Raw genomic sequence first — 27,381 nt, 5'->3', positions numbered from 1 at the left:
CAGGCAGCCCTAAACCTGCCAAAGAAGCTCTACCACCTCTCTGACCATCCGTGGATTCCAGCAGGTGCATAGCCAGGTTACAGTTGAGAGAGTGGGGGACAGAGGCAGTCTGAAACTCCAGTCCTTGCTGCTGGCACTGTGTAGATGGCTGACACCTGTGACATGCACATTTCTTCATGGCTGTGCTTGAGGTAGCCTTCACAGCTGGCTGAACTGGAATCCCAAGGTGTGCATGGCCTTCCTGAGCTCTGCTCTGCAGCCGCAGCTGTGTGAGAACAAGCAGGAGACAGGCACTGGGGGAGCAAACACATCATGTCAGCACTGCCCTTCCAGAACCTTGAGGGTATACTCACAGAATTGTCAGGGTTGGAATAGACTTCAAGGATCATCCAGCTGCAAGACCCCTGCTGTGGGCCCTAGGGACATCTCATGCTGGATCAGGTTGCCCAGAGCCACATCATGCCTGGCCTTAGAAACATCCAGAGATGAGGCTTTCCATCACCTCCCTGGGCAACCTGTGCAAGCATCTCACCAACCCTCACAGTGAAGTACTTCTAATGTCCAACCTAAATCTCCCCTCCTCTAGCTTGGATCCACTCCTCCAAGTCCTGACACTTTCTGACACCCTAAAGAATGTCTCCCCAGCTTTCTTGTAGCCCACTTCAGCTACTAGGAGGCCACAGGAGCCTCCTCCAGACTGAATGACCCCAACTCAGCCTGTCCCCGTAGCAGAGGAGCTGCAGCCCTCTGCTCATCCTCATGGCCCTTCTCTGGACACACTGCAGCACCCCCAGATCTGCCCTGTACCAGGGGCTCTAGAACTGGACACAGTGCTCCAGGTGAAGTCTCACCAGAGTGGAGCAGAGGAGCAGAACCCCTTCCCTCACCCTGCTGCCCACACTTCTCTTGCTGCAGCCCAGGCTCTGCTTGCTCTCTGGGCTGCAAGTGCATGCTGCTGGCTCCACCAGCACCCCCAGGTCCCTTTCCTCAGGGCTGCTCTCAAGCCAGGCACTGCCTGCTAACAGGTCAGGCCTTGAGGCAGCCACTCTTTGTCACTCTGTGGTCTTCCTCCTGGAGAAAGCCTGCCAATTAGCACTGTTGGAGTTAAGTGCATCTGCATGGCTGAAGAGCTCCTTAACGTTAGTAATGACACTTTGAATACCTTTTGGTTTGCATTTGCCATCAGAAAGCTATGCATGGGCTGGGGGAAATAAATAGTAAAACCTCCTCCATAGAAGCACTTTATTTAGTGGTCATGTCTCAGGGCAGAGCAGTCACTGAGTTGGACTGAAAAGTGCAGTTAGAAACATTTCAAAGACATGTACATAATTACCAGCAAAAACCTGAACTTCTGTTTGGATTGCATATAGGGAAAGGAGAGAAGGAAAAAAATCAGCATCAGCATCATCATCACAGGCATTTTCTTGTTTCCCCCTTGATAAAATCCAAAATAGAAAATGGTAAAACAGAAAAGTATTCATTGAGTCTGTTAAAAAAGGTCACAGTGGCCTATTTACAGTAAAACACCACCCAAGCAAGCAGCTGTTTTATGCTCCATGTGCAGAGAGTGTCTGTGCTCCTGGAAAAGGATCCTCACCTGCAGCTTTGCTCCAGGCTGTCCTCTCCTGCCCTCACTCAGAAGGAGCTCCCTGTCTGGGCTGCTGGAGAGCTGCTGCAGTCAGTGGGAGATAGATATGGTGAGAGATTAATCCCATTAGGTTCCAGCCAGGCACCAGAGGTCAGAGGAGCTGGGAGTGGCTGGTCTGACCTCTTAGCAGCTGTGCCAGTGGTAGGTGTATCCATCAGGCTGCCACCAGCCACAGGAGCAGCCTGGCTGCTGCGGGCTCAGCCACACTCCCCAGAGCAGGCTGGGCAGCAGCAGCTGAGGCTGTTGGCATGCAACAGTTGCCCTTTGAGTGCCCTTTTATTTTCCATCTCATTCTCCTGCAGCTCAGACAAGATGCAAGCCTAAGCTGAGCCTGACTAGAGGGAAACAGAAGCCACATCCATGGGAAGCAGCTCCCAGGGTCTTCCTGCTCAGCCTTCCCAAAATCAGCTTTTCAAAGAGGGGCTTTGAGCTCTTGCTTTAAAAAAAAACCCAAACAATCACACAGCCCAGAGCTTCTGTTTTGCAAGGCTCCCTTCAGGGAGGGAAAAGCCCTTCTAGTGCTCATTGTCAAGGCTGGAAGGGACCTCAGGGATCATCCAGTTTCAGCTTCCCTGCCATGGGCAGGGACACCTCACGCTAGATCAGATTGCTCAGAGCCACATCCAGCCTGGCCTTTGAAACTTCCAGGGATGAGACTTCCACTACCTGTCTGGGCAACCTGTGCCAGTGTGGTGTTGCTTGTTCCCTTCCTGCCCCTCCAGCAACTCAACCTCCACGGTAGAACTACCTCCCTGCACCTCCGAAACCCACTTAAAGCTGTGGCAGACTCCAAGCTGGGGGCCTGGTGCCCAGCTCTGCTCTCAGTATGTCTGAAGATTTACTTCTAAGTGTACAGAAACCCAAACCCTGTGCCCAGAACCCCCTGCAAGGCTTCTATTCTCCTTGCAGGTGAGCCCAGTGTCTCCAACACAAAGTTTACCCCTTCCACGAATGAAAACACAGCTTCTGAAAGACCACAGAGGTGTGTGGTGGAAGCACTGCACACAGAGAACAGCTTTTTCTAGGTCATCTGAGCACACAGACCTCTCCACCTCCATCCAGAGCTTCACTTCCACCACTGCTCACTGGTGAGTCTCAAACACAAAGCCGAGCACAGCACCCAGCTGTGCCACCTCCTCTGGCCTGAGGCTGCCTGCTCTGCTACAGGGCAGCATCCACCACACGTCCTGATCACAGCAGTTTCTGCCAGACCTGGCAGCACCACTTGCTTCTTTCCAGGCTGGAGGAGATGCTTGCCTGCTCAACACAGAAGCCACTTCAGTTGGGGTCTTCCACTGCATGCTTCCAAGTGCAGAAGAAACAGTCACTCCTCCTCCCCCTGGCATGTTATGCCAGCTGGCATCCATGCAAACAACACAAGAAACATGTGAAAGATGCAGTTTGGTGCCCTAGGAACCACTGCCTCCTGAAGACTCTTGGTGCCCAGAGAAGTCCTTTTCCTTCATCTCCTCCTCTGCAGAACAAGCTGAGGAGTGCCTGTCCCGGCAGAGCAGTGCCAGGGCTGGCTGCTGAGCAGTGTGGCAGAGCCTGGACAGTTCATGGTGAGAAGGAGCTGCTGCTCTCGGAGCAGACAGCTGCTCTCCTTGGGCTCGAAGTGTGACAGACGCCCTCCGGGCCCTTTGGCAAAGCCACCAGGATTGCACATGAAAACAAACGTATCCAGAAGTGTAAATGAGGTCATGTTTAACCCATGAGCCCACACCTGCCCCCCTCCCCCCCTGCCAGAGGGCAGCCTACACCTGGTCGGTCTGGTACTCAGAGGCTTCCGACAAGCTTTCAGAGAAGCTCAGAAAGTTCTCCTGGTACTCCGAGCAAACGATCTCAAACCTGTAGTGCCTGAACTCCACTGCAAAGGTGCCAAAGTAGCACAGGAAGCACATCACCAGCCCCCACTGGATCCTGGAAGCGTGCATGTGGATGCCCTGTGCCATCAGGATGAAGTCTGGAAGAAGGAAGTCAAGGAGATCTTAGTGAAAGCAGAGACACCAACCAGGAGGACAGAAAGCCAAGGGGCCAGACAATAACCTCTTCATCATCAGCCAGCCAACCCAGCCAGCCACCATCAGGGGACCAGAGCCAGCAAGCTGGGGATCTGCCATGGGTCCCTCTCTGCCAGAAGCCTCCCAGAGCAAACCAGATCAGCTCTGCACTGCAGGCAGTGGGACACCTTGCAAAGCACACCATGCAGGATTTCATTCTCCTTAGGCCACCTGCAAAACCATCCTGTGAAACCCAGCAGCAGCAGTTGCCCAGCACAGCATGCTCTACTGCGAGGACTACTGAGGTGGTGAAGGGTTTTTAGTCTGGAGAAGAGGAGGCTGAGGGGAGACCTCACTGCTCTCTACAGCTCCCTGAGAGGAGGTGGCAGTGAGGTGGGGGTTGGCCTTTTCTCCCTAGAATCAGGTGATCGAAGGAGAGACATGGCCTGAAACTGTGATAAGGGAGGGTTAGGTTGGAGAGGAGGAAAAATTTCTTTGCTGCAGGAGCAGTCAGGGATTGAAAGAGGCTGCCCAGGGAGGTGGTGGAGTCCCCATGCCTGGAAGTGTTCAAGAAAGGTGAGGCCATAGAATCAAGCAGGTTGGAAGAGACCTCCAAGCTCACCCAGTCCAACCTAGCACCCAGCCCTGTCAATCAACCAGACCATGGCACTAAGTGCCCCATCCAGGCTTTGCTTCAACACCTCCAGGGATGGTGACTCCACCACCTCCCTGGGCAGCCCATTTCAATGCCAATCACTTTCTCTGACAACAAATTCCTCCTAACATCCAGCATAGACCTGTCCTGGCACAGCTTGAGACTGTGTCCCCTCCTTCTGTTGCTGCTTGCCTGGCAGCAGAGCCCAACCCCACCTGGCTACAGCCTCCCTTCAGGGAGCTGCAGACAGCAATGAGCTCTGCCCTGAGCCTCCTCTGCTGCAGGCTGCACACCCCCAGCTCCCTCAGCCTCTCCTCACAGGGCTCTGCTCCAGGCCCCTCACCAGCTTTGGCGCCCTCCTGTGGACACCTTCCAGTACTGCAACATCTCTCTTGCATTGAGGAGCCCAGAACTGGACACAGCACTCGAGATGTGACCTGACCAGTGCTGAGCACAGGGACGGAATAACCTCCCTTGTCCTACTGGCCACACTGTTCCTGATCCAGGCCAGGATGCCACTGGCACCTGGGGACATGGTTTAGTGGCAGTGGTGGGGTTGCGTTGACAGTTGGACCTAATGACCTTAGAGGGCTTTTCCAACCCAATCAGTTCCATGATTCTAAGAGGCAATATTGCCTGCTGCAGAGAGTGCAGGACACATGGCCCCTGCTCCCCAGGCAGCAGCACCAAAGGATACAGAGCACCACGCAGAGGGTGATGCTGGCTGACAGGGCGACGCGTGGGATGCCCACCTTCCGTCCCTCATTCTTCAGGTTGATCTTGAGGGTGAGGGCAGACTGGATCCAGCAGGCTAAGGTCCCGAAACCAAAGGTCAGCGATGTGCCCACGTTGTGGATCTCCTCATCATTGGAAAGCTGGGAATCAACAGAGTGGTGATGGCTTGGATGCCACTGGAATTATCTGCCAGCTACCTTGGATTGTTGCTGCAGGGGTGTGGGGTGGTTGGGTGGCACATGATGGGCAATGGACTACAGGCCTGGCTCCTGGGAGGAGCTGCTAGAAGCTTCCCGGGCTGCAAGCTGGACCTGCCTGTGGCCAAGGCCAGCCAGAATCAAGAAGGTGTATTCAAGAAAGGAGAAAGTAAGAATCTGCAAGAAAAAAAGCTGCAGTGAAGCAGGGCAGTGGGATGGGAGAGAAACAACTCTGCAAACATCAGGGCCTGAAGGGAGGCTGTAGCCAGGTGGGGTTGGTCTCTTCTGCCAGGCAAGCAGCAACAGAACAAGGGGACACAGCCTCAAGCTGTGGTGGGGAGGTACAGGCTGGATGTTAGGAAGAAGTTCTTTACAGAGAGTGATTGGCATTGGAATGGGCTGCCCAGGGAGGTGGTGGAGTCGCTGTCCCTGGAGGTGTTGAAGCAAAGCCTGGATGGGGCACTGTGTGCCATGGTCTGGTTGATTGGATAGGGCTGGGTGCTAGGTTGGACTGGGTGAGCTTGGAGGTCTCTTCCAGCCTGGCTGATTCTATGAGTCTATGAAGGGAGGAGAGGTGCACCAAAGCAGAGATTCCTCTGCAGCCCTTGGGGAGACAACAGGCTGAGCCTCTGCAGCCCACGGAGGGTAGTGGTGGAGCAGATGCCCACCTGCACCCCGTGGAGGACCCCATGCCAGAGCAGGTGGCTCTGCCACGAGTCATAAGAGAAGCCTGCACTGGAGCAGTCTGGGGATGGGACCCATGCTGGAGCTGTTGGTGACAAACTGCAGCCCGTGGGGAGGGACTCAGGTTAGAGAGGCTCCTGGAGGAAGCTGCTGGGAGCGTGTGCAGAATCACTGTGGCCTTTCTCACAGCAGCCTGCCAGTACCACCTAAGTGGCAGACAGAGGTGGCAGGGCAGGTCAGGGAGGGCTGGGACTCCTAAGCTCACCTCGCAGGTAGGTCAAAGACCTAAGCAGACCTACTGGCAGCCTGGAGCGCAGTACCTGGAAGTTGCCGAGCAGAGTCATCCCAAAAGAGGCCAAGCACAAGGCCACCAGGCCACTGACGTTCAGCCACGGGGTCGGCACCTTGGGCTTCAGCTGGATGAAGCGCAGCACAGCCAGCACCAGCGCTGAGGGGGAAGCAGAACGCAGGGACAGCATCAGGCACAGTGCGCGGCGGCTGCCGCCCGCCCGGGGGCTCCTGCGCCCCGCACCCGCTGCGTGATGGCCACCGCAGGGCTCCTGCAGGGCACACCGAGCTCAGCCCCGGCACGGCTCGGCACAGGCAGCGCAAGAGGATGACTGCTTAGGCTGATGGTGAGCTTCTCTCAAACCTGATGCTGCACAGAATCATTCACGTCGGAAAAGAACTTCCAGACCGCCGGGGACCGAGCCCCTGACCTCCAGTCCAGACCGCCGGGGACCGAGCCCCTGACCTCCAGTCCAGACCGCCGGGGACCCAGCCCCTGACCTCCAGTCCAGACCACCGGGGACCCAGCCCCTGACCTCCAGTCCAGACCGCCGGGGACCGAGCCCCTGACCTCCAGTCCAGACCACCGGGGACCCAGCCCCTGACCTCCAGTCCAGACCGCCGGGGACCCAGCCCCTGACCTCCAGTCCAGACCACCGGGGACCCAGCCCCTGACCTCCAGTCCAGACCACCGGGGACCCAGCCCCTGACCTCCAGTCCAGACCGCCGGGGACCCAGCCCCTGACCTCCAGACCGTCGGACCTCGAGAAGGTCGGGGGCCCGTTGCAAAGTCTCCCTCTCTGGAGATACTCAAGACCTGCCTGGATGTGATCCAGTGTGATCTGCCCTAGATGATCCTGCTCTGGCAGGGGGGGGTTGGCCTGGATGATCTTTGGAGGTCCCCTCCAGCTCCTGACATTCTGTGACTCTGTGAACCGAGTTCCCTCGGTTCCTGCAGAGAACCATTGTGCCTTTCACAGAGCAGCAGAGGTGGAACCCACACTTGAAGAGAACAGCCCAGAGCAAACTTGCAAGCACAGTAACCCCCACACACACCCATAGAGAGGAAAAAGATAAATGCAAACACTACTGTAAATAACAACAAAAAAGAAACAAAAAATAACCCCCCCAAAAAAATCCAGAAGAGCAAACCAAAGTGGAAGGAAACAAACTGGTTTGGGATAATTTGTTTAAAACACAAAGGGGTGAAGGTAGCAGACTTAAGAAACAAACACAGACATCTTTGTGGAGTCAAGCAGGTTGGAAGAGACCTCCAGGATCATCCAGTGCCACCTATCACCCAGCCCTAGGCAGTCAACCAGACCATGTAGACAGCAGTGAGGTTTTGGGTTTTTCATTCAATACTTTCCAGGCATTTCTTCCCCTCTTGGTGTTTCCTTCTTACTTCCACTGCTGGAAAAGCCCAGCAAGAAGCACTCCTCTGGTGGCTCCTACCTAGAAACGCAGCCATGTTCATGACTTGGCTGAAGACGCAGCTCGCCGGAGGGGCATCACCTGCAATGCTTAGAGAGAGCACAGGGTGCATCAGTGGGGCGCTGGATGGAGCAAGGGCACAAACAGTAAGCATGGAGCACAACAGCCAGAGCAAGAAAATCCTTCACTTACCTTATATAAGGTGGTCTTTTGGAACCAGGTTTCCTAAGAGACATAAGGAAGATTCAAGGGTTTGTTTCACAGAATCTCAGCATGGTTGCAGGGGTCAGAAGGGACCTCTGGGGATCATCCCAGTCCAACCTCCCTGGGGATGGGAAGGGAACTCTGGGGATCATCCAAGTACAGCCTCCCTGGGGATGGGAAGGGACCTCTGGGGATCATCCCAGTCCAACCTCCCTGGGGATGGGAAGGGACCTCTGGGGATCATGCAAGTACAGCCTCCCTGGGGATGGGAAGGGACCTCTGGGGATCATCCACATCCAATCTCCCTGGGGATGGGAAGGGACCTCTGGGGATCATCCCAGTTCAACCTCCCTGGGGATGAGAAGGGACCTCTGGGGATCATCCACGTCCAATCTCCCTGGGGATGGGAAGGGACCTCTGGGGATCATCCCAGTCCAACCTCCCTGGGGATGGGAAGGGACCTCTGGGGATCATCCACATCCAATCTCCCTGGGGATGGGAAGGGACCCCTGAGTTGAAAGAGACCTCTGGGGATCATCCACTCCAACCCTCCACTTAAGCAGGGTCACCCACAGCAGCTTGCCAAGCACTGCAACATCCAGGTAGGTTTTGAAATCCCTTCAGAGAAAGACTCCACAATCTCTCTGCCCAACCTGCCCCAAGGCTCTGGCACCCTCAAGCTAAAGAAGTTTCTTTCCTTACACTTAAGTGAAATCTCCTGTGTCCCAGTTTGCACCCCCTGCCCCACAACCTATCACCACTGAAGAAAGCCCAGCCCCATCCTCTGGACCCTCACCCTTTAGATATTGCTGAGCTTTGATAAGATCCCTCCTCAGGCTGCTCTTTTTCCAGGCTAAGCAGGGCCCCATTCAGCCTTCACTGCTTTACTCTTTTAAAGAAACAAGTGACTGACTGGAAAGCACTCAGGCAGCTCTTACCTATCTGGTACACTTAGGGGGGTGATCTTATTATCTTCCACTGCTATGAAGTACCTGTGAAAAACAAAGAATTGCAAATATCACTCCAGTGAAGTGTCTCCAAGCCCCCTGGCAGGCTCTTCTGGAGGCAGCCCCTGTTTCTCTCTGCTCAAGCAGGCAGCTGTGTGCCTTCCTCTGTGTTGCATCTGTTTTGCATGGCCAGGTAGACAAAGAGGGTCACTTAAAAATAACCAAGCAGAGTTTTAGTTTTGAAAACATGACTTGTCTGGCTCACCATAGAATCAAGACCTCCAAGCTCATCCAGTCCAACCTAGCACCCAGCCCTAGCCAATCAACCAGACCATGGCACTAAGTGCCTCAGCCAGATTTTTCCTGAACACCTCCAGCCCCCTCCCTCCTCCACAAAATCTGCTTTAATACAATCAGAAGGGATGGGACAAGAGAACAACAAGCAGCAGGGGTCAGGAAAATGGCTTAAGCTGCCCCTGCTGCTGCAAAACATCCACAGAGCAGAGCCAGAACCATACCCTACAAAATAACAGCTCCTCAGACTGGGCACAACTGCTGGTTGCACATTTAGTGCTCCCCAGCTCATGCTGCAGTGGTTTGCCTGCATGCTTGGAGAGAGCCCAGCTCAGGGCAGTGTCTGCCTTGTGCACGTTGGTAGCAGTGACAGTGAGAAAGTGAAGTGTCAGCACTCAGCTGCTGCTGGATGCTGAGCATTTTCAGTTTGCATGCCCAAGAAGGGACCTCCAGGAGCATCTCCTAGAGCTCTCCCAAGCCATTCAAAGAAAGGGAACTAACTCCTGCATGGTTTTGGCTGTCTCTCCTAGCGATGTGTGCCAGGATGAAGGCAGGGTCAGAAATGTGACCTGGGCAGCATAGAAACCCAGCAATAAAAATGTGATCTTCCAAGCCATGAACTGGCACAGCCAAGGAGAGAGCATTCCCAAAGGCTCTCCATACTGAGCTGCAGCCCACCCCACAGTGGCACTTCCAACTGCCCCACCCCAATTTGCCCTCCCAAACAAGCAGCAGCAGATAGCTTACACTATCCATAATCCAGCTGAGGTAAACAGGGTGAACACAAGAGGCAGAAACATCCACACGCTGCATTTCTTCCCATCCATGCCTGCTGGGAACAAAAGGCAAAGTAAACACCAAAGGAAGAGGGCAGAGGACCCAAGCTGCCTGGGCAGGAAGAGCATCCATGCGGCAGGGACTTTAATGTCCCAGGATCAAGCTGCTGATGGCAAGGCAGCAGCAAAGCTTTCACGTTGTCCTTGTCAGCACAAGGGCTTAAGCTGCTGCACAAAGGCAGCACCATCCTCACTGGGCATGAAAGCCAAGGCCAAGGCACACAGCCTGGAGCTGTGGTGTGGAGACCTTTGGGACACGCTCACAGAATCCGAGTGGCTTCCAAACTACTGCTGGAGAGGGTCCAGAGGAGGCCTCAAGGATGATCAGAGGGTTGGAGCACCTCCACTATGGGGACAGGCTGAGGGAGTTGGGGCTGTTCAGCCTGGAGAAGAGAAGGCTGCAGGGAGACATTAGAGCAGCCTTCCAGTAGCTGAAGGGGCTGCAGGAGAGCTGGGAAGGGACTTGTGCCAAGGGCTGGGAGTGCCAGGATGAGGGATAGGGGCTTTGAGCTGGGAGAGGGGAGATTGAGAGTGGAGATGAGGAAGGAATTCTTGAAAGTGAGGGTGGGGAGACACTGGCACAGGTTGCCCAGGGAGGCTGTGGATGTCTCCTTCAAGGTTGGGTGATCTTTTGATCAGCCTGTTCTAGTGGAAGGTGTCCCTGCCCATGGCAGAGGGGGTAGAGGGGGATGAGCTTTAAGGTCCCTTCCAACTCAACCTGTTCCATGACTCTCTGATTTTTCTGATGCATTTTGCAGGAGGTGACTCTGCAAGAGCCTCAGCCCTGACTCGCTGCTCCTTCCCCGGGCACCAGGCAAGCAGCCTCCTCCCCAGGACCCTTACGGATCCCGCAGGCGCTGCCTCAGCCAAGCCTGCAGCAGCAAGGCAGGAGGACACACCTGCATCCCGCTCACCTCCAGAGCCAGCTCCCAGCCCAGCCGCAGCCCTCAGCTAAAGACAGCCTGAGCAGAGCCGGGCTCGGCACCAGCGCCCGCAGCCCTGCCAGGACACGGAGGAGCAGCTCCGGGCACTGCAGGGCCTGCCCGGGGTGTGCCCTGCGGAGGGAACGCTGCTGCCTTGCTGTGCTGCACACACCCAGGGCCCTCTGAGGCTGACCACTGATAGAGGATTTCCTCAGGCTCCCCCCTCCTCCACCACTGCTCCTGCGGGCACTGGCCCAGCCAACAGACTGGAGCAGGTGAGCAGCACGGAGCTGTGGCTCCAGCACCTGCTCTGCTACCGCCAGGGCAGCACCACCTGTGCCCTGCTGCCTCCTGCCTCCCACAGCCTGCTGCAGGCAACCCTGGGCTCGACGAGGTCCCCAAGGCACAGGGAGGCACCCTGCAACTCAGCCACGGTGCCCTTCCACTAGAGCCTGCTCTAGTGCAGCTCAGCCACCTCATTCAGGTGCCTAAAGCGATGCCACCTTCCTTTGCCCTGGAGAAGAGAGTGCCCACAACACCATGTTGCTCCTCTCAGCTCCCCTGGCCTTTCTATGCCATGGCCTCTCCAGCTGCTGCCCTGTTCTCTCCCTCTACATGAGGATCCATACAAGAGTGTAAGCACCTTCACCATGTCACAGCCAGCCCCTAGCACATCCCCACCACACAGCCCCAGGCTGCCGAGGAAATGCTGCCCAGACACTACTCAAGGTCCCAGGCACTGCCTCCTGCTCTGACCCACAGCAGCAGAGGCTGAAAGAGTCGAGCTGAGGCTCCCTAGACCCTGCAGGAGGCATGGCAGCCTCATGCTCATCCCTACAGGTCAGCTGTTCTGTCTTCCCTGGCAGGGGTACAAAACAGCATCCTGGCATTGCCCCCAGCCACACCACACTTGCACAAAGCCATCAGGCCACGACTTGGTGCTGCCTGTGCAGACGCAAAGCCATCAGGCCATGATTTATATCACAGAATTGACCAGGTTGGAAAAGACCTCTGGGATCATTGAGTCCAACCTATCACCTAACCCTTCTAATTAACTAACCCACGGCACTAAGGGCCTCATCCAGCCTCCTCTTAAACACCTCCAGGGATGGTGACTCCACCACCTCCCCAGGCAGCCCATTCCAATGCAAATCACTCTTTCAATGAAGAACTTTCTCCTAACACCTAGCCTGAACCTGCCCTGGCACAGCTTGAGACTGTGTCCCCTTCTTCTGTTGCTGGCTGCCTGGCAGCAGAGCCCAACCCCACCTGGCTACAGCCTCCCTGCAGGTAGCTGCAGATAGCAATGAGCTCTGCCCTGAGCCTCCTCTGCTGCAGGCTGCACACTCCCAGCTCCCTCAGCCTCTCCTCACAGGGCTGTGCTCCAGGCCCCTCACCAGCTTTGGCGCCCTCCTGTGGACACCTTCCAGCACCTCAACATCTCTCTTGAGTCAAGGGGCCCAGAACTGGCCCAGAATTTGGCGTTGCCTGTGCAGACAAGCCCAGGTGAGGCTGAATTACACATGATAAGACAGAGCAGCAACCAGCCAAGCCTCCTGCCTGCCCTGGCAGCAGAGAGGTGCAGAGCAGTGAGCAGGGCAGGCTGCATGCATTAGGCACAGCAGTGTGAAAGGCTCTCAGCTCCAGTGTGTGCTGATCCTGGGCACGGGGTAACAGCAGAAGAAATGATCAGTGAAGGTGGATTACACTTCCCCACCCATCCCCATCGCTATTTGTCTCTCCCATACAGGAGACACAAAGCCCTGCACAGCCCTCCTGCAACAGCCACAGCTCTGTGAAGCTCTGCCCTGCTCTGTTCCCCCACCAGCATGCACTGGCAGCCCCCAGCTGCTGCTCTGCTACAGGGCTCCAAGGGCTGCTCCCTGCTGTCACCTGCAGCTATAGCCTTGGCTAACAGTGCTGGCTCTCCTCTCTGATGGTGGCTGCGCTGAGCAAAGGTGACCCTGCCTTCAGGTCAGAGGCTGGCAGCTATTACCACTGCCCCCTCCCTGTTGATAAAGTACAAAGGATTCACTTAGGCAAGAAAAGCAAGCACACCCCAATGAAAGCCACAACCCTTGTCTGCACCTTGGGCCCAGGTGAACCTCATGAGGCTCAACAAAAACAAGTGCAGGGACCTCTGAAGCTCATCCAGTCTAATCCCCCATGCAGTCAGCAGGGACATCCTCCACCAGATCAGGTTGCCCAGAGCCTTGACAAGCCTCACCTTGAATAACCCCAGGGATGGGGCCCCAACCACCTCCCTGGGCAACCTGTTGCAGTGTTCCAGCACCCTCATAGTAAAGAACCAATTCCTAACATCTACTCTGCTCTAGTTTGAAGCCATTGTCCCTTGTCCTGCCACTGCAGGTCTTTGCAGTCTCCATCCTTCTTGTAGCCCCTTCAGGTCCTGGAAGGCTGCTCTAAGGTCTCTCTGCAGCCTTCTCTTTGCCAGGCTGTACACCTCCAGCTCCCTCAGCCTGTCCTTATAGCAGAGCTGCTCCAACCCCCTGATCATTTTGGTGGCTCTCCTCTGCACCCTGCTGTCTTTGAAACATACTCAGACAAACTTTGCTGCAGCACAACACACCACACTACACCACCCCTCAGAGCATCCAGCTGGGCCAACAGCACACTGGGAAGGCTCTCTCTGACACAGCTGTGGACATCTCCAGTAGCTTGACCAGGCAAAGTCCACTCCTGTGGTGCCAGAACTGAAGGGCCACTAGTTCAGGCAGGCACTGCTGCCAGTGCAGTGGTTCCTCAGAGGGAGTAGGAAATAGGATGGAGGACAGAAGGTCTCTCCCCAACTGCCTGGGTCTGTCCCAGCCCAGGAAATGCAGAAGATGAAGCCAGACACTCCCCAACTAGTGCTGCAGGCTGGCCCAAGTCCCCAGGATTTCCCTCCTGTCCTGGTGCTCCCCGTGGCACAGGCAGCTCAGATCTCCCCTAATGGCATCAGGCAGCAGCTCCTGTCCCACCAGGCTTACAAACATGCAGCCTGCTTGTGCTAGTTTGAAGCTAGCTGGAGCATGTTGGCGAGAAGAATTAGATGCTAGGCTGTGAAAAGGACACAACGGTGATGTCTGCTGCACTCACAGGCTTGCTGAGATGGGTAAAAACAACACCACAAACACAGATAACAGAGTTGCTCTCTGGCTTTTGGCTGCCTCCTTTCTCACTCTCTAAGCTGCTGTCTGTGTGACTAATCCTTCTGTTTCCTAACTCCCCTGGGTGACCTTCCAAACTCACCTTGAACGTAAGGCAAAGTCTGGGATAAAGTAGAGGGGTGGGAAGGAGGTGGAAAGGTGGTTGGGAGCCCCTTCTGGGCACTCTGGTTTCTGGGAGGGCTGCTGTGTTTCTGTACCACCTTTTACCTTGTCTATTTCTGTCTGTAGCTGTAGATGTTGTACATCTCTGCTTGTACCTTGTGCTAAGCTGCATTCCACTTCCAGAGCCGCTGAGTCTAGTCTGGGTGATTTTCTGAAGTGGGGAGGTGGGGGGCAGGTGACACCCAAGCCATCACAGCACAGGGCAGCACAGCTCAGCAGCTCCTGGGTGCTGAGCAGGAGGGTGGATAGTTGACTGACTTCATGCCTTGGACACCTCCCCAGGACCAGCCCTCCCCAGGAAGCCAGGGCCTGCAGCCTGCCAAAGCAAACACTGCTTGATGGAGCAAACAGCACTCCTACAGGGACTGCTGCTCTGGCATGCACCTCTCCCTTGCAGACACAACCATCCAGAGTGTGCCTTGGTGCCAAGATCAGAGAACTGTTCTCCAGATAGAAAAGCCCTCTGAGATCATCCAGTCCAACCTTTGACCCAACGCTACCAAGGACACTAAACTCTGTCCCCAGGTGCCATGGCCACAAGGTTTCCCAAATACCTCCCGAGATTAGGGACTCCAACACCTCCCTGAGCAGCCTATTCCAATCCCTCACCACTCTTGCAGCAAAGAAAATTTTCCTCATCTCCAACCTAACCCTCCCCTGGCACAGTATCAGGTCATTTCCTCTCCTTATACCACCTGATAGTAGGAAGAAGAGACCAATCCCCACCTGGCTTCAACCTCCTTTCAGGAAGCTGTAGAGATCAATGAAGTCTCTCCTCAGCCTCCTCTTCTCCACACTAAACTACTGCAGGTCCCTCAGCCACTCCTTGTAAGACTTGTTCTCTGGAACAAAACATGCATTCACCCCATGCAAGGTAACCTGAAGCTGTTAAAACAGCTTCATCCATGGCTTTTGAAGCTCATCAGCCTTCTTTTCCTCTCCTTCCTCCCATTCACTCCACTCTTCTCTCTCCACCTGTTCCCACTGCTTTCCTTTCAATGCTCAACTGCAGCCTTCAGATTGCATCAGTTTGGAAGGGACTCTCCAAGGTCATCACGTTCAAACCTCCTGCAGTCAGCAGGGACATCCCCAACTAGAGCAGGCTGCCCACAGCCACATCAAGTCTGACATGGAATGTCTGCAGGGATGGGGCCTCAACCACATCTCTAGGCAACCTGTTCCAGTACTTCACCACCATCTTGGTGAAGAACTTTCTCCTTAGGTCTAAGGTAAATCTCCCCTGCTCCAGTTTCCAACCACTGCCCCTCATCCTATCCCCCCAGGCCCTTCTAAATAGTCCCTCCCCAGCCTCCATGTAGGTCCCCTTGAGATACTGAAATGCTGCTATAAGGTCCACCTGAAGCCTTCTCCTCTTCAGGCTCAAGAGCCCCAACTCTCTCAGCCTCTCTTCACAGGAAAGGTTCTCCAGACCTCTGATCATCTTTGTGTCCCTCCTCTGAACCTGCTCCATCAGTCGCATAACCTTTCTGTGTTGAGGGCCCCAGAGCTGGTCCCAGCAGTGCAGGTGAGGTCTCCCCAGAGCAGAGGGGCAGGATCCCCTCTCTCCAGCTCTGGCCACACTGCTCTGAATGCAGCCCAGGCTGCCATTGGCCTTCTGTGCTGCCAGTGCCCTGCTGCCTCCTGTCCAGCTTCTCTTCCACCAGCAACTCCAAGTCCTTTTCTGCAGGGCTGCTCTCAATCTCATCATCTCCAACATGGTTTATTCCTCCCAATGCATTGCTTAGGATCATCTGTCCCCTTTCCAGTAGACCTTCCCCTGCTTCTTCGCTCCCACTTATCCTGCAATCAGAGCTCATTGTTTTGGCCTGGACAGCAGGACTGGGAGCTTAAAGTGCCTGTGCTGGGCCAAGCCACAGTCTTGCACGCTCAGGCTGCACGGAAAAGGCTGAGGAAGGACAGGAAATTGTGAACATTACCTTTCACCCAAGGAAAAACGATTGCAAAATGTCAGTGCTCACAGAAGCACACAGCCCTGCTCTGCACCTAAAAAGCAGACGCTTGCAACACCAAGAATCCTTAAAGGGGAAATGAAACAACTGCACTGGCTTCTGCCATCCAGGCTGGCAGCTGGGCATGGGGAACAGCACAAGGAAATCGTCTGACTTTCAGCAGTGCAACAGTGAAATCAGGAGCCAGATGTTGGGCAGGGAAATAGAAGTCCCTCTTCTTTACCCTGTTACACCAAGGCACAAAGTCAGCTAGAGTCGAGTCCCCTTTTCTAAGGCAGCTGTGCCCACCTGAGCAGGACACGAGGGGCAGGCAGTGCTGGGACACAGCTTCCCCACGTCCCCTGCTCCGCGCTGGGGGGCTGCTCGCAGCTAACCACGCACCTGTACCTCGCTGTGGTGCGAGGGCTCCGCCAATGCTGCTCTGGCAGCCGCTAAGGTCACGCTGCCAAGAAGCTTTGTTCCAAAAGAAAAGGCAACGGCAGAAGGCAAGATTGCTCAGGATTGCTCCAGTCTTTACAGCCCGAGGGCCGCGAATCCGAGCTCCGGCACAAGCTGGGAGAACAGCTGCGGTCCCATGCGGCCGCAGCATCCCCTGGGACACCAGCGCTCAGGGGTCCCTCGTCTCATGCTGTCATTGGGAGGCAGGATCTCGCCCTTCCTCCCCGCAGGGACCACGGCACAGCCGAGCCGCTTTCCCCAAACCTCCTCCCCTGCCGGGAGTCCAACGGGACCCACCCGCACGTCAGGAATCCCGAGTGGATGCGGGGAAGGCAGGACCCGTCCCACCCCACAGCCTCGGCCCAGGCAGGTTTCCGCACGGAGCGGTGTGCCGAAAGGCGCCGGCAGCCGCCTGGCAGCTGGCCGTGCCCAGCTCCATTAGCCCGGCACGCCTCAGAGCCGGAGGGATGCCACGGGAGGGCTGCCGGGCGAAGGAGAGGCCGAGATCCCGACCGAGCGCTCACCGCAGCCGGCTCCTCCAGGCGCTCGCTCAGGCGGCTCCGGGCGTCTCACCCGCGCTGCTCCCCCTGCCGCGACCCGGCAGGCTCAGCCCCCCCAGCGCCGGGGCCCCGGCTCCTCCCGAGCGCTGCCGCAGCCCCGCGTCCCCCCAGCCGGGCCAGCCCCCGGGCGGGCAGCGCTCCCGCCGCCGCCTCCCGCTGCGGCAGCCGGGCCGCGGAGCGGGGCCGATGGGGCAGGGCAGTGACGGTCCGCGGGGCGGTGCGGCGGGGCGGAGGGGCAAGGGGAGCAGTGCCGAGGGGGACGACACTCGACACTCCCGGTCCCCGGGCCCGTTCCCGGCCGCGGCGGGGGCGGCTCCTACCTGCGGGCAGCTCCGGGGACGGCTCCGGCCACGGCGGCGGGCGGGCGGGCGGGCAACGGCACGGCACAACGGACCGATAAGGCCGTGCCGGGGCCGGGGAAGCGCCCGGCGTAGTCCCCGCCCCGCCCCCGACGGGCGGGACTGCAGCCGCGGCTCGGCGGATGGCGGCGGCCGGGGGCGGCCCCGCGGAGCCCTTGGCAGGTGCCGGGGCGTGACCGGACGAGAGAACCGGAGAATTGTTGCGGTTGGAAAGAGCCCTCCGAGATCGCCCAGCCCAGCCACCGGGGCCGCTAAAGCCTGTCCCCAGGTGCCACGGTCACACCTTCCCAGCAGCTCCAGGGATGGGGACTCCACCGCCTCCCTGGGCAGCCTCTTCCAACCCCTGACCACTCCTGCAGCACAGGGCTCTTTCCTCATCTCTAACCTAACCCTCCCCTGGCATAATTTCAGGCCATTTCCTCTCCTCCTATCACCTGAGACTGGGGAGCAGAGCCCAACTCCCACCTGGCTTCAGCCTCCTCTCAGGGAGCTGCAGAGAGCAATGAGCTCTGCCCTCAGCCTCCTCTTCTCCACACTAAACCCTCCCAGCTCCCTCAGCTGCTCCTCCCCAGCCCTGTTCTCCAGACCCTTCACCAGCTTCATTGCCTTTTTTCTGGACATGCTCCAGCACCTTTAGGGAGGGAGCATCCATAATTTCCTTAGGCAACCTGTGCCAGGCTCTCCCCACCCTCATGAGCAAGAATTTCTTCCTCATCTCCGCTCTCGATCTCCCCTCTCCCAGCTCAAAGCCATTGTCCCTCATCCTGTCACTCCCAGCCCTTGTCAAAAGTCCCTCCCCAGCTTTCCTGTAGCTCCCTTCAGCCACTGGCAGGCTGCTCTGAGTTCTCCCTGGAGCCTTCTCTTCAGTCGTTTATGAACCAACACAAGACAGCCACCTGCCTGAGCACACAGCAGCCCCCAGCAGCGAGCTGAGGTCAGTTTGTCAGTGTTTTCTGTGCTGCCTTTCCAGAGGCCAAGCAGAGCTCCTTCATCCTGCAGCTGCGGCCCTCAGGACGCTCCTTGACGAGAATTCCTCTCTTTGCTCCCCGCTGCAGGGGGTCCCTCGGAGCACAGGTCCTCAGCGCAAGGCAGGCACCAGCAGGTCCCCCGCGGCGGCTGCCTCTCTGCGGCGGTGGCACTGCGGGAAGGCAGCCACCGCGTTCGCTTCTCTCTGCTTTAAAGGCCGAGGCACCTATTTTTAGGGCTGGAATAACATTCTTCCTGCTCTGGTATTTCAAATCCTCTCTCATCCCGAGCTAATAGATGTCTCCTCGCAGCATTTGCTTCTTGCAACCCCACAGAAACCCACAGATCTCAGCCAAGTTTCCCTCTGTGTGCATCCAATGCTGTGCCCTGGCAAGGCCACTCCGAGGAGCTGAAGGTCCTGATGTAGCTGCCAGGCATGGCTGCCCTTGGGCAAGGTGGTGCTATGACCCCTGCCTCTCCTAGACGGACCCCATCTGGGCTCCCCAGATCTGCTGCCTGGAGAAAAGAAGGCTTGAATCATAGGACCATAGAATCAGGCAGGGTTGGAAGGGACCACAAGGATCAGACAGTTCCACCCCCCGCCCATGCCCAGGGACACCCTACCCTAGAGCAGGCTGCACACAGCCTCAGCCAGCCTGGCCTGAAACACTTCCAGGGATGGGACCTCAACCACCTCCCTGGGCAACCCATTCCAGCCTCTCACCACTCTCATGCTCAACAAATTCCTCCTCATGTCCAGTCTGAATCTCCCCACCTCCAGCTTTGTTCCACTCCCCCCAGTCCTGTCACTCCCTGAGAGCCTAAAAAGTCCCTCCCCAGCTTTTTTGTAGCCCCCTTCAGATCCTGGAAGGCCACAAGAAGGTCACCTGGGAGCCTCCTCTGCTCCAGCCTGCACAGCCCCAACTCTTTCAGGCTGTGCTCACAGCAGAGCTGCTGCAGCCTCTGAGCATCCTCCTGGCCCTGCTCTGGACACTCTCCAGCATCTCCACATCCTTCTTGTAATAGAGGTTCCAGAATTGGATGCAGTACTCCAGGTGGGGTCTGAGCAGAGTAGAGGAGGAGAATCATCTCCCTGGCCCTGCTGACCACACTTGTCCTGCTGCAGCCCAGGCTCTGCTTGGCTTTCTGGGCTGCAAGTGCACACTGCTGGCTCCTGTGGAGCTTCTCCTCCAGCAGCACCCCCAAGTCCCTGCTGAAGTATCAGCATTAACCACCTCCCTGGCTCCAAGGCTTCCTGTGACAGGGAAAGCAGAGTCAGGTAAGCTCACTTTAGAAGTCACAGAGGGGAGGTTCTTCAAGTTCAGTAACCTCTGGCTTTCAGCAGCCCAGGAGTAAGAAAAGCTTCTGCTAAGGAGGTAAGAAGTGACAGCTCTCAGCCCCAGCGACTTTGGCTAGAAGACAAACCTGCAGCAGCTAATCAGAAGCCGCCTTAGTCACAACAGCTCTGCCATCAGCCAAAGCTGGGAGGAAAACAGTGCAGCAGATGGGACTTAAAGCAATTCTGTCTTGGGTAAACTCTGAGTGTCTGAGACATTTTGTTCACAGCTCTTGTTTTGGAGCAGATGGTGCCCCTCAGAGTGCTGGAAAGCTCACCATGCCTGATGCTGACAGGCCCACCGGAGATCTCTCCCAGATCAAAAGTTAGGGGCAAAATAAACGAGTGGGAAAAAAGGGCAGAGCCTGAGGACAGCAAAGAGCACACCAGGGCCCATCCGGCGCAGGGCATCACAGAGGTGCAGGGAGGCACCACCCGTCAAGGGATGCTGTTATCTCCTCCGTGGGACACTGCTCCTGTGGGAGCAGCAGCCTCTCTGCTGTGAACCTCAGGGAATCACAGAAAATACCCTGGTGGAGGAGACCTCCAAGGTCATCCAGTCCAACCCTTGACCCAGCACTAGGGTCAACCCTAAACTATGTCCCTAAGCACCAGGTCCACACAGTGCTGGAACACCTCCAGGGATGGTGTCTCCAGTGCTGCCTTGGGAAAACCATTCCAGTGTTTGAGAACCCTCTCTGTGAAGAACTATTTCCTAGCATCCAGGCTGAGCCTCCCCTGGTGCAGCTTGGGACCGTTTCCTCTGGTCCTGTGGCTTGCCACCGTGGTACAGAGGCTGCCCCCTCCTCACTCCAACCTCCCTGCAGGGAGCTGTAGAGAGCAGTGAGCTCTGCCCTCAGCCTCTTCTCCAGACTGAACACTCCCAGCTCCCTCAGATGCTCCTCACAGGCCAGATGCTCCAGGTCCTTCTCCAGCCTTGTTGCCCTTTGCTGAACATGCTCCAGAACCTCAACGTCTCTCTTGCAGTGAGTGCCCCAGAACTGAACACAGCATCCCTCTGCCAAGGACGTGCAAAGGGAGGGAGGGTAGTGGGCATCTGGCATCCCACAATGACACCTCACCACTGCACATCCCAAAGTCTGCTGCCAGCTCCCCTTGACCTGCAGAAAGAATCTTTCCTCCCATGGCTCCACCAGTGCTACCTTGGCAGAGAAGAGTACCCACAAGTCGCTTCTGCCATCTGCTTTGGGGTTACACTTGGCTTTCCCTGGGTGGGTGTGCTGGAGGCTGGCACTGCTGTCCCTCCCTGCCCAGCTCATGTCTTCCAAGATGCAGTTGCCACGATGCTGGTGCACAGACAAGGCAAAGCTCCTGCAAGCAAAACATGACTGTTCCTGCCCTGCTCCTCGCTGGGTTTTCCTGCTGGGCTGCTCAGCCCCACAGGGGATCTGCCTGGCAGTATTCCTGGCTCCGAGCGGTGCCCTGCTCCAGTGCACCCCAGCGTTCCCAGGTACGGTGTTGCTGTGCTGCCAGTCAGCTGATGGTTCCTGCCTCCAGTGCCTTCCTGCTCCCGGCCAAATTTCACCACCTCAGTGCTCTTCACAGGCTCCACGCTGCAACCACACACCACCTCCACGGCCACTGCCTTCCAGTGACAGGCGAGTGGGAGGGCTGAGCTCCTGTGCCCTTACATCGAGCAGCAGGGTCAGCCCCTGGAGGGATTTTACTTTTCATGTGAAAGAATCAAAGAATCATAGAATCAGTCAGGGTTGGAAGGGATCACAAGGAGCAGCCAGTGCCAACCCCCCTGCCATGCCCAGGGACACCCTACCCTAGAGCAGGCTGCACACAGCCTCAGCCAGCCTGGCCTTAAACACCTCCAGCCATGGGGCCTCAACCACCTCCCTGGGCAACCCATTCCAGCCTCTCACCACTCTCCTGCTCAACAACTTCCTCCTCACATCCAGCCTGACTCTCCCCACCTCCAGCTTTGCTCCATTCCCCCCAGTCCTGTCACTCCCTGAGAGCCTCAAAAGTCCCTTCCCAGCTTTTTTTGCAGCCCCCTTCAGATCCTGGAAGGCCACAAGAAGGTCACCTGGGAGCCTCCTCTGCTCCAGCCTGCACAGCCCCAACTCTTTCAGGCTGTGCTCACAGCAGAGCTGCTGCAGCCCTCTGAGCATCCTCCTGGCCCTGCTCTGGACACACTCCAGCATCTCCACATCCCTCTTGTCCCAGGGGCTCCAGAACTGGATGCAGTACTCCAGGTGAAGTCTCAGCAGAGCACAGCAGAGGAACAGAATCACCTCCCTGGCCCTGCTGGCCACACTTCTCCTGCTGCATCCCAGGCTCTGCTTGGCCCTCTGGGCTGCAAGTGCACACTGCTGGCTCAACTCAAGAGAGGACTACTGCAGAGCTCAGCCCTGTCCTTGCAGAGCTGTCTCTCAGCTCAGGAAGAAACAAAGCAGTCTTGTTCCCCTCTGACTGCAGTCCCCTCCCCGGGTGATGGCACCATTACAGACTGACTGTAGTGCTACTGGGCTGGTTCTTGCGGGGGGGAAATGGTACAGAGAGGCAGGAAAATAGGAAAAAAAGGAATAACTTAGAATTTGCTTTTGTTCCCAAGAAATGTATGCTTCTGAGAATAGATTCACCACCTGCTTTGCCTGGCTTGCTCCAAAGCCAAAGCAAGGTCTGGCAAGAAACAGTGCCCACCCAGAAATGGGAGCAGCAGGAGCAGGGAGGGCCAAGGATCGCTCCACACCCTGACACCTGGGCTAAAGGCAGTGCCAGAGCAAGCACTTCTGCAGGTGCTAAGCCCCACCTCATTAGCCAGATCCTCTCTGCTCAGAGCCATCTGTTCCTCCAGCCAGCTCTGCCAATGCTGTGCCAGACTCTGCTTCTCCCAGCGCCTTGCTGCCCAACAGACAGCAGCTGGTTGGACCCAGCGATCTCTGGAGGCCCCTTCCAACCCCTGCCATTCTGTGATCTCAGAGGAAATTGTCCCTTGGTTCTCAGAAGTGCCCCAGAAAGTGGTGGACAGAAGCCCCTAACTCCCTGTGAAATTCTTTCCACATTAAGGGGAAGCTACAAAAGAGTCCAGGAGCAAAAGTACTGAGGTGAGACAAGTCCAGCTTGGCCCTGCCTTTAGAGCTGACACATCAGCTGCTACTGACACATCAGCTGCTACTGACACATCAACTGCTACTGACACATCAGCCCCTCCGAGCTGAGAGCCCTTCCAGCTGCACACACCTCAAACATCAGCTGAACACAGCCCACAGCTCTGCCACCACACTTTAGCCTGGCCTGGCCTGGCCTCCCAGGCTCAGGTGGACACAGGAGACTTTTTAGAAGCCTTCTTTTGTTTTGTCCTGCTGGGAGCCTCCACCCCAACAGCTGGCTGAGATCCCTAAAGCCACACCACATCTCCCACCTGCTGGGCTTACTTCCACAAAGTTGTCTTCTGGCTGCCAGTTTCTGGGCCTGAAAGCTTATCAGTGCCAGCCAGAGGACAGCAGTCACCCTGCACCTGCAGGCTGCAGAGAGAGATACGGATGCAGACATCTCCCAGGCTTAGACTCACAGAATCACAAGCACTAGAAAAGACCTCTAGGGTCAACTCCAACCTTTTCACCAACACCTCCAAGCCCACTGGGTCATGTCCCAAAGTGTCATTTCTTGAACACTTCCAGGGATGGGGACTCCACCACTGCCCTGGGCAGCCTATTCCAATCCCTGACCACTCTTGCAGCAAAGAAATTGTTCTGCCTCTCCAACCTAACGGTCTCCTGGCACAATTTCAGGTCATTTCCTCTCCTGCTATCACCTGATACTAGGGAGAAGAGACCAACCCCACCTCACTATGACTTCTCCAGCCACACTCCAACTGCCTCTCTGGAGCCTGGGGCTGGTGTTCACCAGTGCTGTCTCCCTCCCTCAGCAGGTCAGGAACCTCCCAGCTCTCTAAGACAGCTTCCAATGCCTTCCTTCAAGCACTCCAGGGGGTGGTGGTGAGATGCAAACTAAAGGAGTCACATAACCAGAGAATGGTTTGGCTTGGCAGGAACTTTAAAGGTCATCCAGTTCCAACCCCCCTGCCACGGGCAGGGACACCTCCCACCAGCCCAGCTTGCTCAAGGCTTCATCCAGCCTGGCCTTAAACACCTCCAGGGAGGAGGCAGCCACAACCTCCCTGGGCAACCTTCTTCTCTGTCAACAACTTCCTCCTAACATCCAGCATAGACCTGCCCTGGCACAGCTTGAGACTGTGTCCTATTGTTCTGTTGCTGCTTGCCTGGCAGCAGAGCCCAACCCCACCTGGCTACAGCCTCCCTTCAGGTAGTTGCAGACAGCCATGAGCTCTGCCCTGAGCCTCCTCTGCTGCAGGCTGCACATCCCCAGCTCCCTCAGCCTCTCCTCACAGGGCTCTGCTCCAGGCCCCTCACAGCTCTGTCGCCCTCCTGTGGACACCTTCCAGTACTGCAACACCTCTCTGCAATGGAGGAGCCCAGAACTGGACACAGCACTCAAGGGGTGGCCTGAGCAGTGCTGAGCACTTCACATTAGTCAGATAAATCACAGAATCACAGAGTGCCAGGGGCTGGACTGGACCTCCAAAGCTCATCCAGTCCAACTCCCCTGCCAGAGCAGGATCACATATACCAGAGAGGAGACTCCACAACCCCCCACTGAGCAGCCCATTCCACTTACTAAATCTTGATGAGGGGGTCAGAGCATTAAATGCAAGGCTGGTGGTGGAGTTTTAAGAGGACTCTTAACTGTGCTGTGTGAAGGGAGACCTTCACTTCCCACTCCTCGGGACACCTTCCAAAACAAAGCCCAGCAGCCAGTGGAACTGGTAACTGTTTATTGGAAATCACTCCAGAGTTTACACATCAGTAATGGCAAAGTAACACTGTCAAAACACCTGCTGGATGACATACAGAATAAAGACAACTCTGTTATATCATATGGCATCATTTGAAAAAGAAGAAACAGAACAAAGAAAAAGAAACCATTTTCAGGGGTAGGGTTTTTTTTCCTTCACCCCACCCCAAGTTGTACATCTTCCCTTCATCCCACTCCAAGTGGTACAGCTTTCCTGAACACCCCAAGTTGTGCATCTTCCCTTCATCCCACTCCAAGTGGTACAGCTTTCCTGAACACCCCAAGTTGTGCATCTTCCCTTCATCCCACTCCAAGTGGTACAGCTTTCCTGAACACCCCAAGTTGTACATCTTCCCTTCATCCCACTCCAAGTGGTACAGCTTTCCTGAACACCCCAAGTTGTGCATCTTCCCTTCATCCCACTCCAAGTGGTACAGCTTTCCTGAACACCCCAAGTTGTGCATCTTCCCTTCATCCCACTCCAAGTGGTACAGCTTTCCTGAACACCCCAAGTTGTACATCTTCCCTTCATCCCACTCCAAGTGGTACAGCTTTCCTGAACACCCCAAGTTGTGCATCTTCCCTTCTTCCCACCCTAACTTGTACATCTTCCCTTCATCCCACCCTAAGTTGTACATCTTCCCTTCATCCCACCCCAAGTTGTACATCTTCCCTTCATCCCACCCCAAGCTGTACATCCTTCCTGAACACCCCAAGTTGTACATCTTCCCTTTATCCCACCTCAAGTTGTACATCTTCCCTTCATCCCACCTCAAGTTGTACATCCTTCCTGAACACCCCAAGTTGTACATCTTCCCTTCATCCCACCTCAAGTTGTACATCTTCCCTTCATCCCACCCAAGTTGTACATCTTCCCTTCATCCCACCCAAGTTGTACATCCTTCCTGAACACCCCAAGTTGTACATCTTCCCTTCATCCCACCCCAAGTTGTACATCCTTCCTGAACACCCCAAGTTGTACATCTTTCCTGAACCCCCCTAGGCCTGACTCTCAGGTACCTGCAGGTCCCTGTCTGACCCAGTGGGGGCCGTGGGCACTCCTGGGCACTCAATCTACAAGGAGGGGCAAGGCAGTGACCCTCTCAGAACAGGAAGCCAAGCCCCCCAGCTGCCAAAGTGCCCTAGGGCTGACAGTACAAAGCCTCCCTCTTGCACTGGCAAACACCTAAAGGGCTACACCTCCCATTCCTTCCACGTGATGCCTTTTTTCAACTCCTTTCATTCCTTTTTTCTTTTTTTTTTCTTTTTTACCTTTTTTCCCCCCTTTTTTTTCTCTTTTTCTATATTTTTTTTAAACAAGGCAACTGTTAAAATTCAGAACCTACAGAAATGCCTTTCTATATTTTTTTTGCTCAGAAACCAACGGATGTTGCATGCAGCTGAAGTATTAGCAGAGACTCTCACTTAAACAAAGAGCATTTTTTTCACTTAAAGAGCATTTTTTTATAATCAAGTCCAAGGCAGGAAAAAACCAAAACAGCAAAGAAAGGAAGAGGCCTCTTGTGCAAAAGGAGCTAAAATATGCATGCAGCAATGGCCATGACCGACTGGAATATAACTCAGGCTTCCAAACAGCAAAACCAAAGCTTTATTTGGCTTAAAGACATGGCTGAGCTCTAGACCTTTACAAATTACAACGTGGATGCAACAGGGGAATCATCTCAGCACAGCATCAGCTGGGTGCTTTGGCCCAGATAGAGATTGATCCTCGACACAAAGCCTGCTCAGCAACCAATGGGTTTCAGACCTAGCATGGACAGCAGCGCCGTGGGCTGGCTGGCAGGGTAACAGAACGAAGAAAGGAGGTGTTCAAACTGACATCTCACCTAGTTTGGGCTCCTTTCTTTTCACCCCTGGGATATTCTTGTTTCTGTCAGTGCTGTCCCTGTCCTTCCCACCGGTCTGGAGCTGAAACAGCACATTGGGCCCTGCCCCATCCCCTCTGAGATGCACCTCCAAAGCAGGTTTGATTTCACAGCAGCAATAAGCCTCTCTTGGATGGCTCCTGCAACCCACCAGTGTTTGCCACGAGCAAGCAACTTACAACATATTTCAGACATGAACTACAGGGACTAAACTCAAACCTCCCTCCTGTTTCACTAGAATATTAAATAATAGGTAACAGTTTCACACTGAATAGGCTGAAGTTTGGACAGAAGACAGCTAGTAAGGAAAAAAATAACCTAACAACAACAAAAAGAACAAAGCTGGGGACTGAACTTGTTCCTGGGGAAGTCATTCAGCCCAAAGTAATTTTTACCCAGAGGAGAAGGAAGCCAGCAGAGGCAGAGGGGTGCAGCACACCCACCCACGGCGCTGCTGCAGCTCTTCTTCAAGCACTGCCATCTCCAGTCCTTTCCTTGCGCGCCTGGACCATCTCCCTGGGAGCCTGCTTGCGGTCAGTGACCAGCCCCAGCCAAAACATGAAGTCAATGAACCAGGTGGTGGGGTTGAAGGCCATGCCCAGCTCGCTGGCTGAGTAGTCAAACGGGAAGGTGTGGTGGTAGTTGTGAAAACCTTCACCTGCAAAACAGAGAGGGAGCTTAAAGCCCACGTGGCCAGCAGGCTCAGGGGCTCAGGAACACGCCTGGGTGGGACATGGAATCATGGAATGGTTTGGGTTGGAAGGGACCTAAAAGATCATCCAGTTCCAACCCTTTGACCTGAGCAGGGACACCTCCTGCTAGAACAGGTTGATCAAGGCCT

General features: G+C 55.7%; 2 protein-coding genes across 5 annotated transcripts in view; both read right to left on the bottom strand.

Moving 5' to 3' along the window:
* Nucleotides 1-1,228: 1,228 nt before the first annotated feature.
* Nucleotides 1,229-17,613, bottom strand: TMEM150C (transmembrane protein 150C). Of its 3 annotated transcripts, none has more exons than XM_064149620.1 (8): nucleotides 17,466-17,613; nucleotides 9,834-9,918; nucleotides 8,784-8,837; nucleotides 7,834-7,866; nucleotides 7,663-7,730; nucleotides 6,240-6,367; nucleotides 5,001-5,178; nucleotides 1,229-3,611 (listed from the first exon to the last, which is right to left on the bottom strand). In XM_064149620.1, exons 2-8 carry the CDS (start codon nucleotides 9,911-9,913, stop codon nucleotides 3,403-3,405), a joined length of 750 nt encoding a protein of 249 aa, XP_064005690.1. In that variant the 5' UTR covers nucleotides 9,914-9,918; nucleotides 17,466-17,613; the 3' UTR covers nucleotides 1,229-3,402. The 3 variants fall into 3 exon arrangements, with proteins under 3 accessions (XP_064005690.1, XP_064005687.1, XP_064005689.1); XM_064149617.1 differs by having other exon boundaries at nucleotides 9,834-9,915; nucleotides 17,466-17,549; XM_064149619.1 differs by lacking the exon at nucleotides 17,466-17,613 and adding an exon at nucleotides 17,110-17,132 and having other exon boundaries at nucleotides 9,834-9,915.
* Nucleotides 17,614-24,620: 7,007 nt separating this feature from the next.
* The window catches only part of SCD5 (stearoyl-CoA desaturase 5), a 28,202-nt gene continuing 25,441 nt past the window's right edge, over nucleotides 24,621-27,381 (bottom strand). Inside the window, exons 5-6 of one of the 2 annotated variants that reach the window (XR_010303632.1) lie at nucleotides 25,568-27,198; nucleotides 24,621-25,482 (exon numbers count right to left, since the gene is read on the bottom strand). Coding sequence is in view for 1 of the 2 variants with exons in the window: in XM_064149613.1 (XP_064005683.1) it covers nucleotides 27,008-27,198 (191 nt within the window). In the remaining variant the exon portion in view is untranslated. Of the gene's footprint in view, nucleotides 27,199-27,381 lie in introns of both variants that reach the window. The other variant, XM_064149613.1, reaches the window with a different exon arrangement.

The sequence above is a fragment of the Pogoniulus pusillus genome, chromosome 10, assembly GCF_015220805.1.
Source record: "Pogoniulus pusillus isolate bPogPus1 chromosome 10, bPogPus1.pri, whole genome shotgun sequence".
Classification (NCBI taxonomy): Eukaryota; Metazoa; Chordata; class Aves; order Piciformes; family Lybiidae; genus Pogoniulus; species Pogoniulus pusillus.
The sequence above is the reverse complement of the archived record's forward strand: the minus strand, read 5'-3'. Positions and strand labels throughout refer to the sequence as shown.

Excerpts from the sequence above, each read along its gene's own strand:
- TMEM150C (XM_064149620.1), bottom strand. The coding sequence starts at position 9,913 with ATGGATGGGAAGAAATGCAGCGTGTGGATGTTTCTGCCTCTTGTGTTC. Across the intron at positions 5,179-6,239 it reads CTCTGCTCGGCAACTTCCAG|CTTTCCAATGATGAGGAGAT; the intron begins GTACTGCGCTCC and ends GTTGATTCCCAG. Across the intron at positions 3,612-5,000 it reads CACCCTCTGCGTGGTGCTCT|ACTTCATCCTGATGGCACAG; the intron begins GTATCCTTTGGT and ends TCCTTCTTCCAG.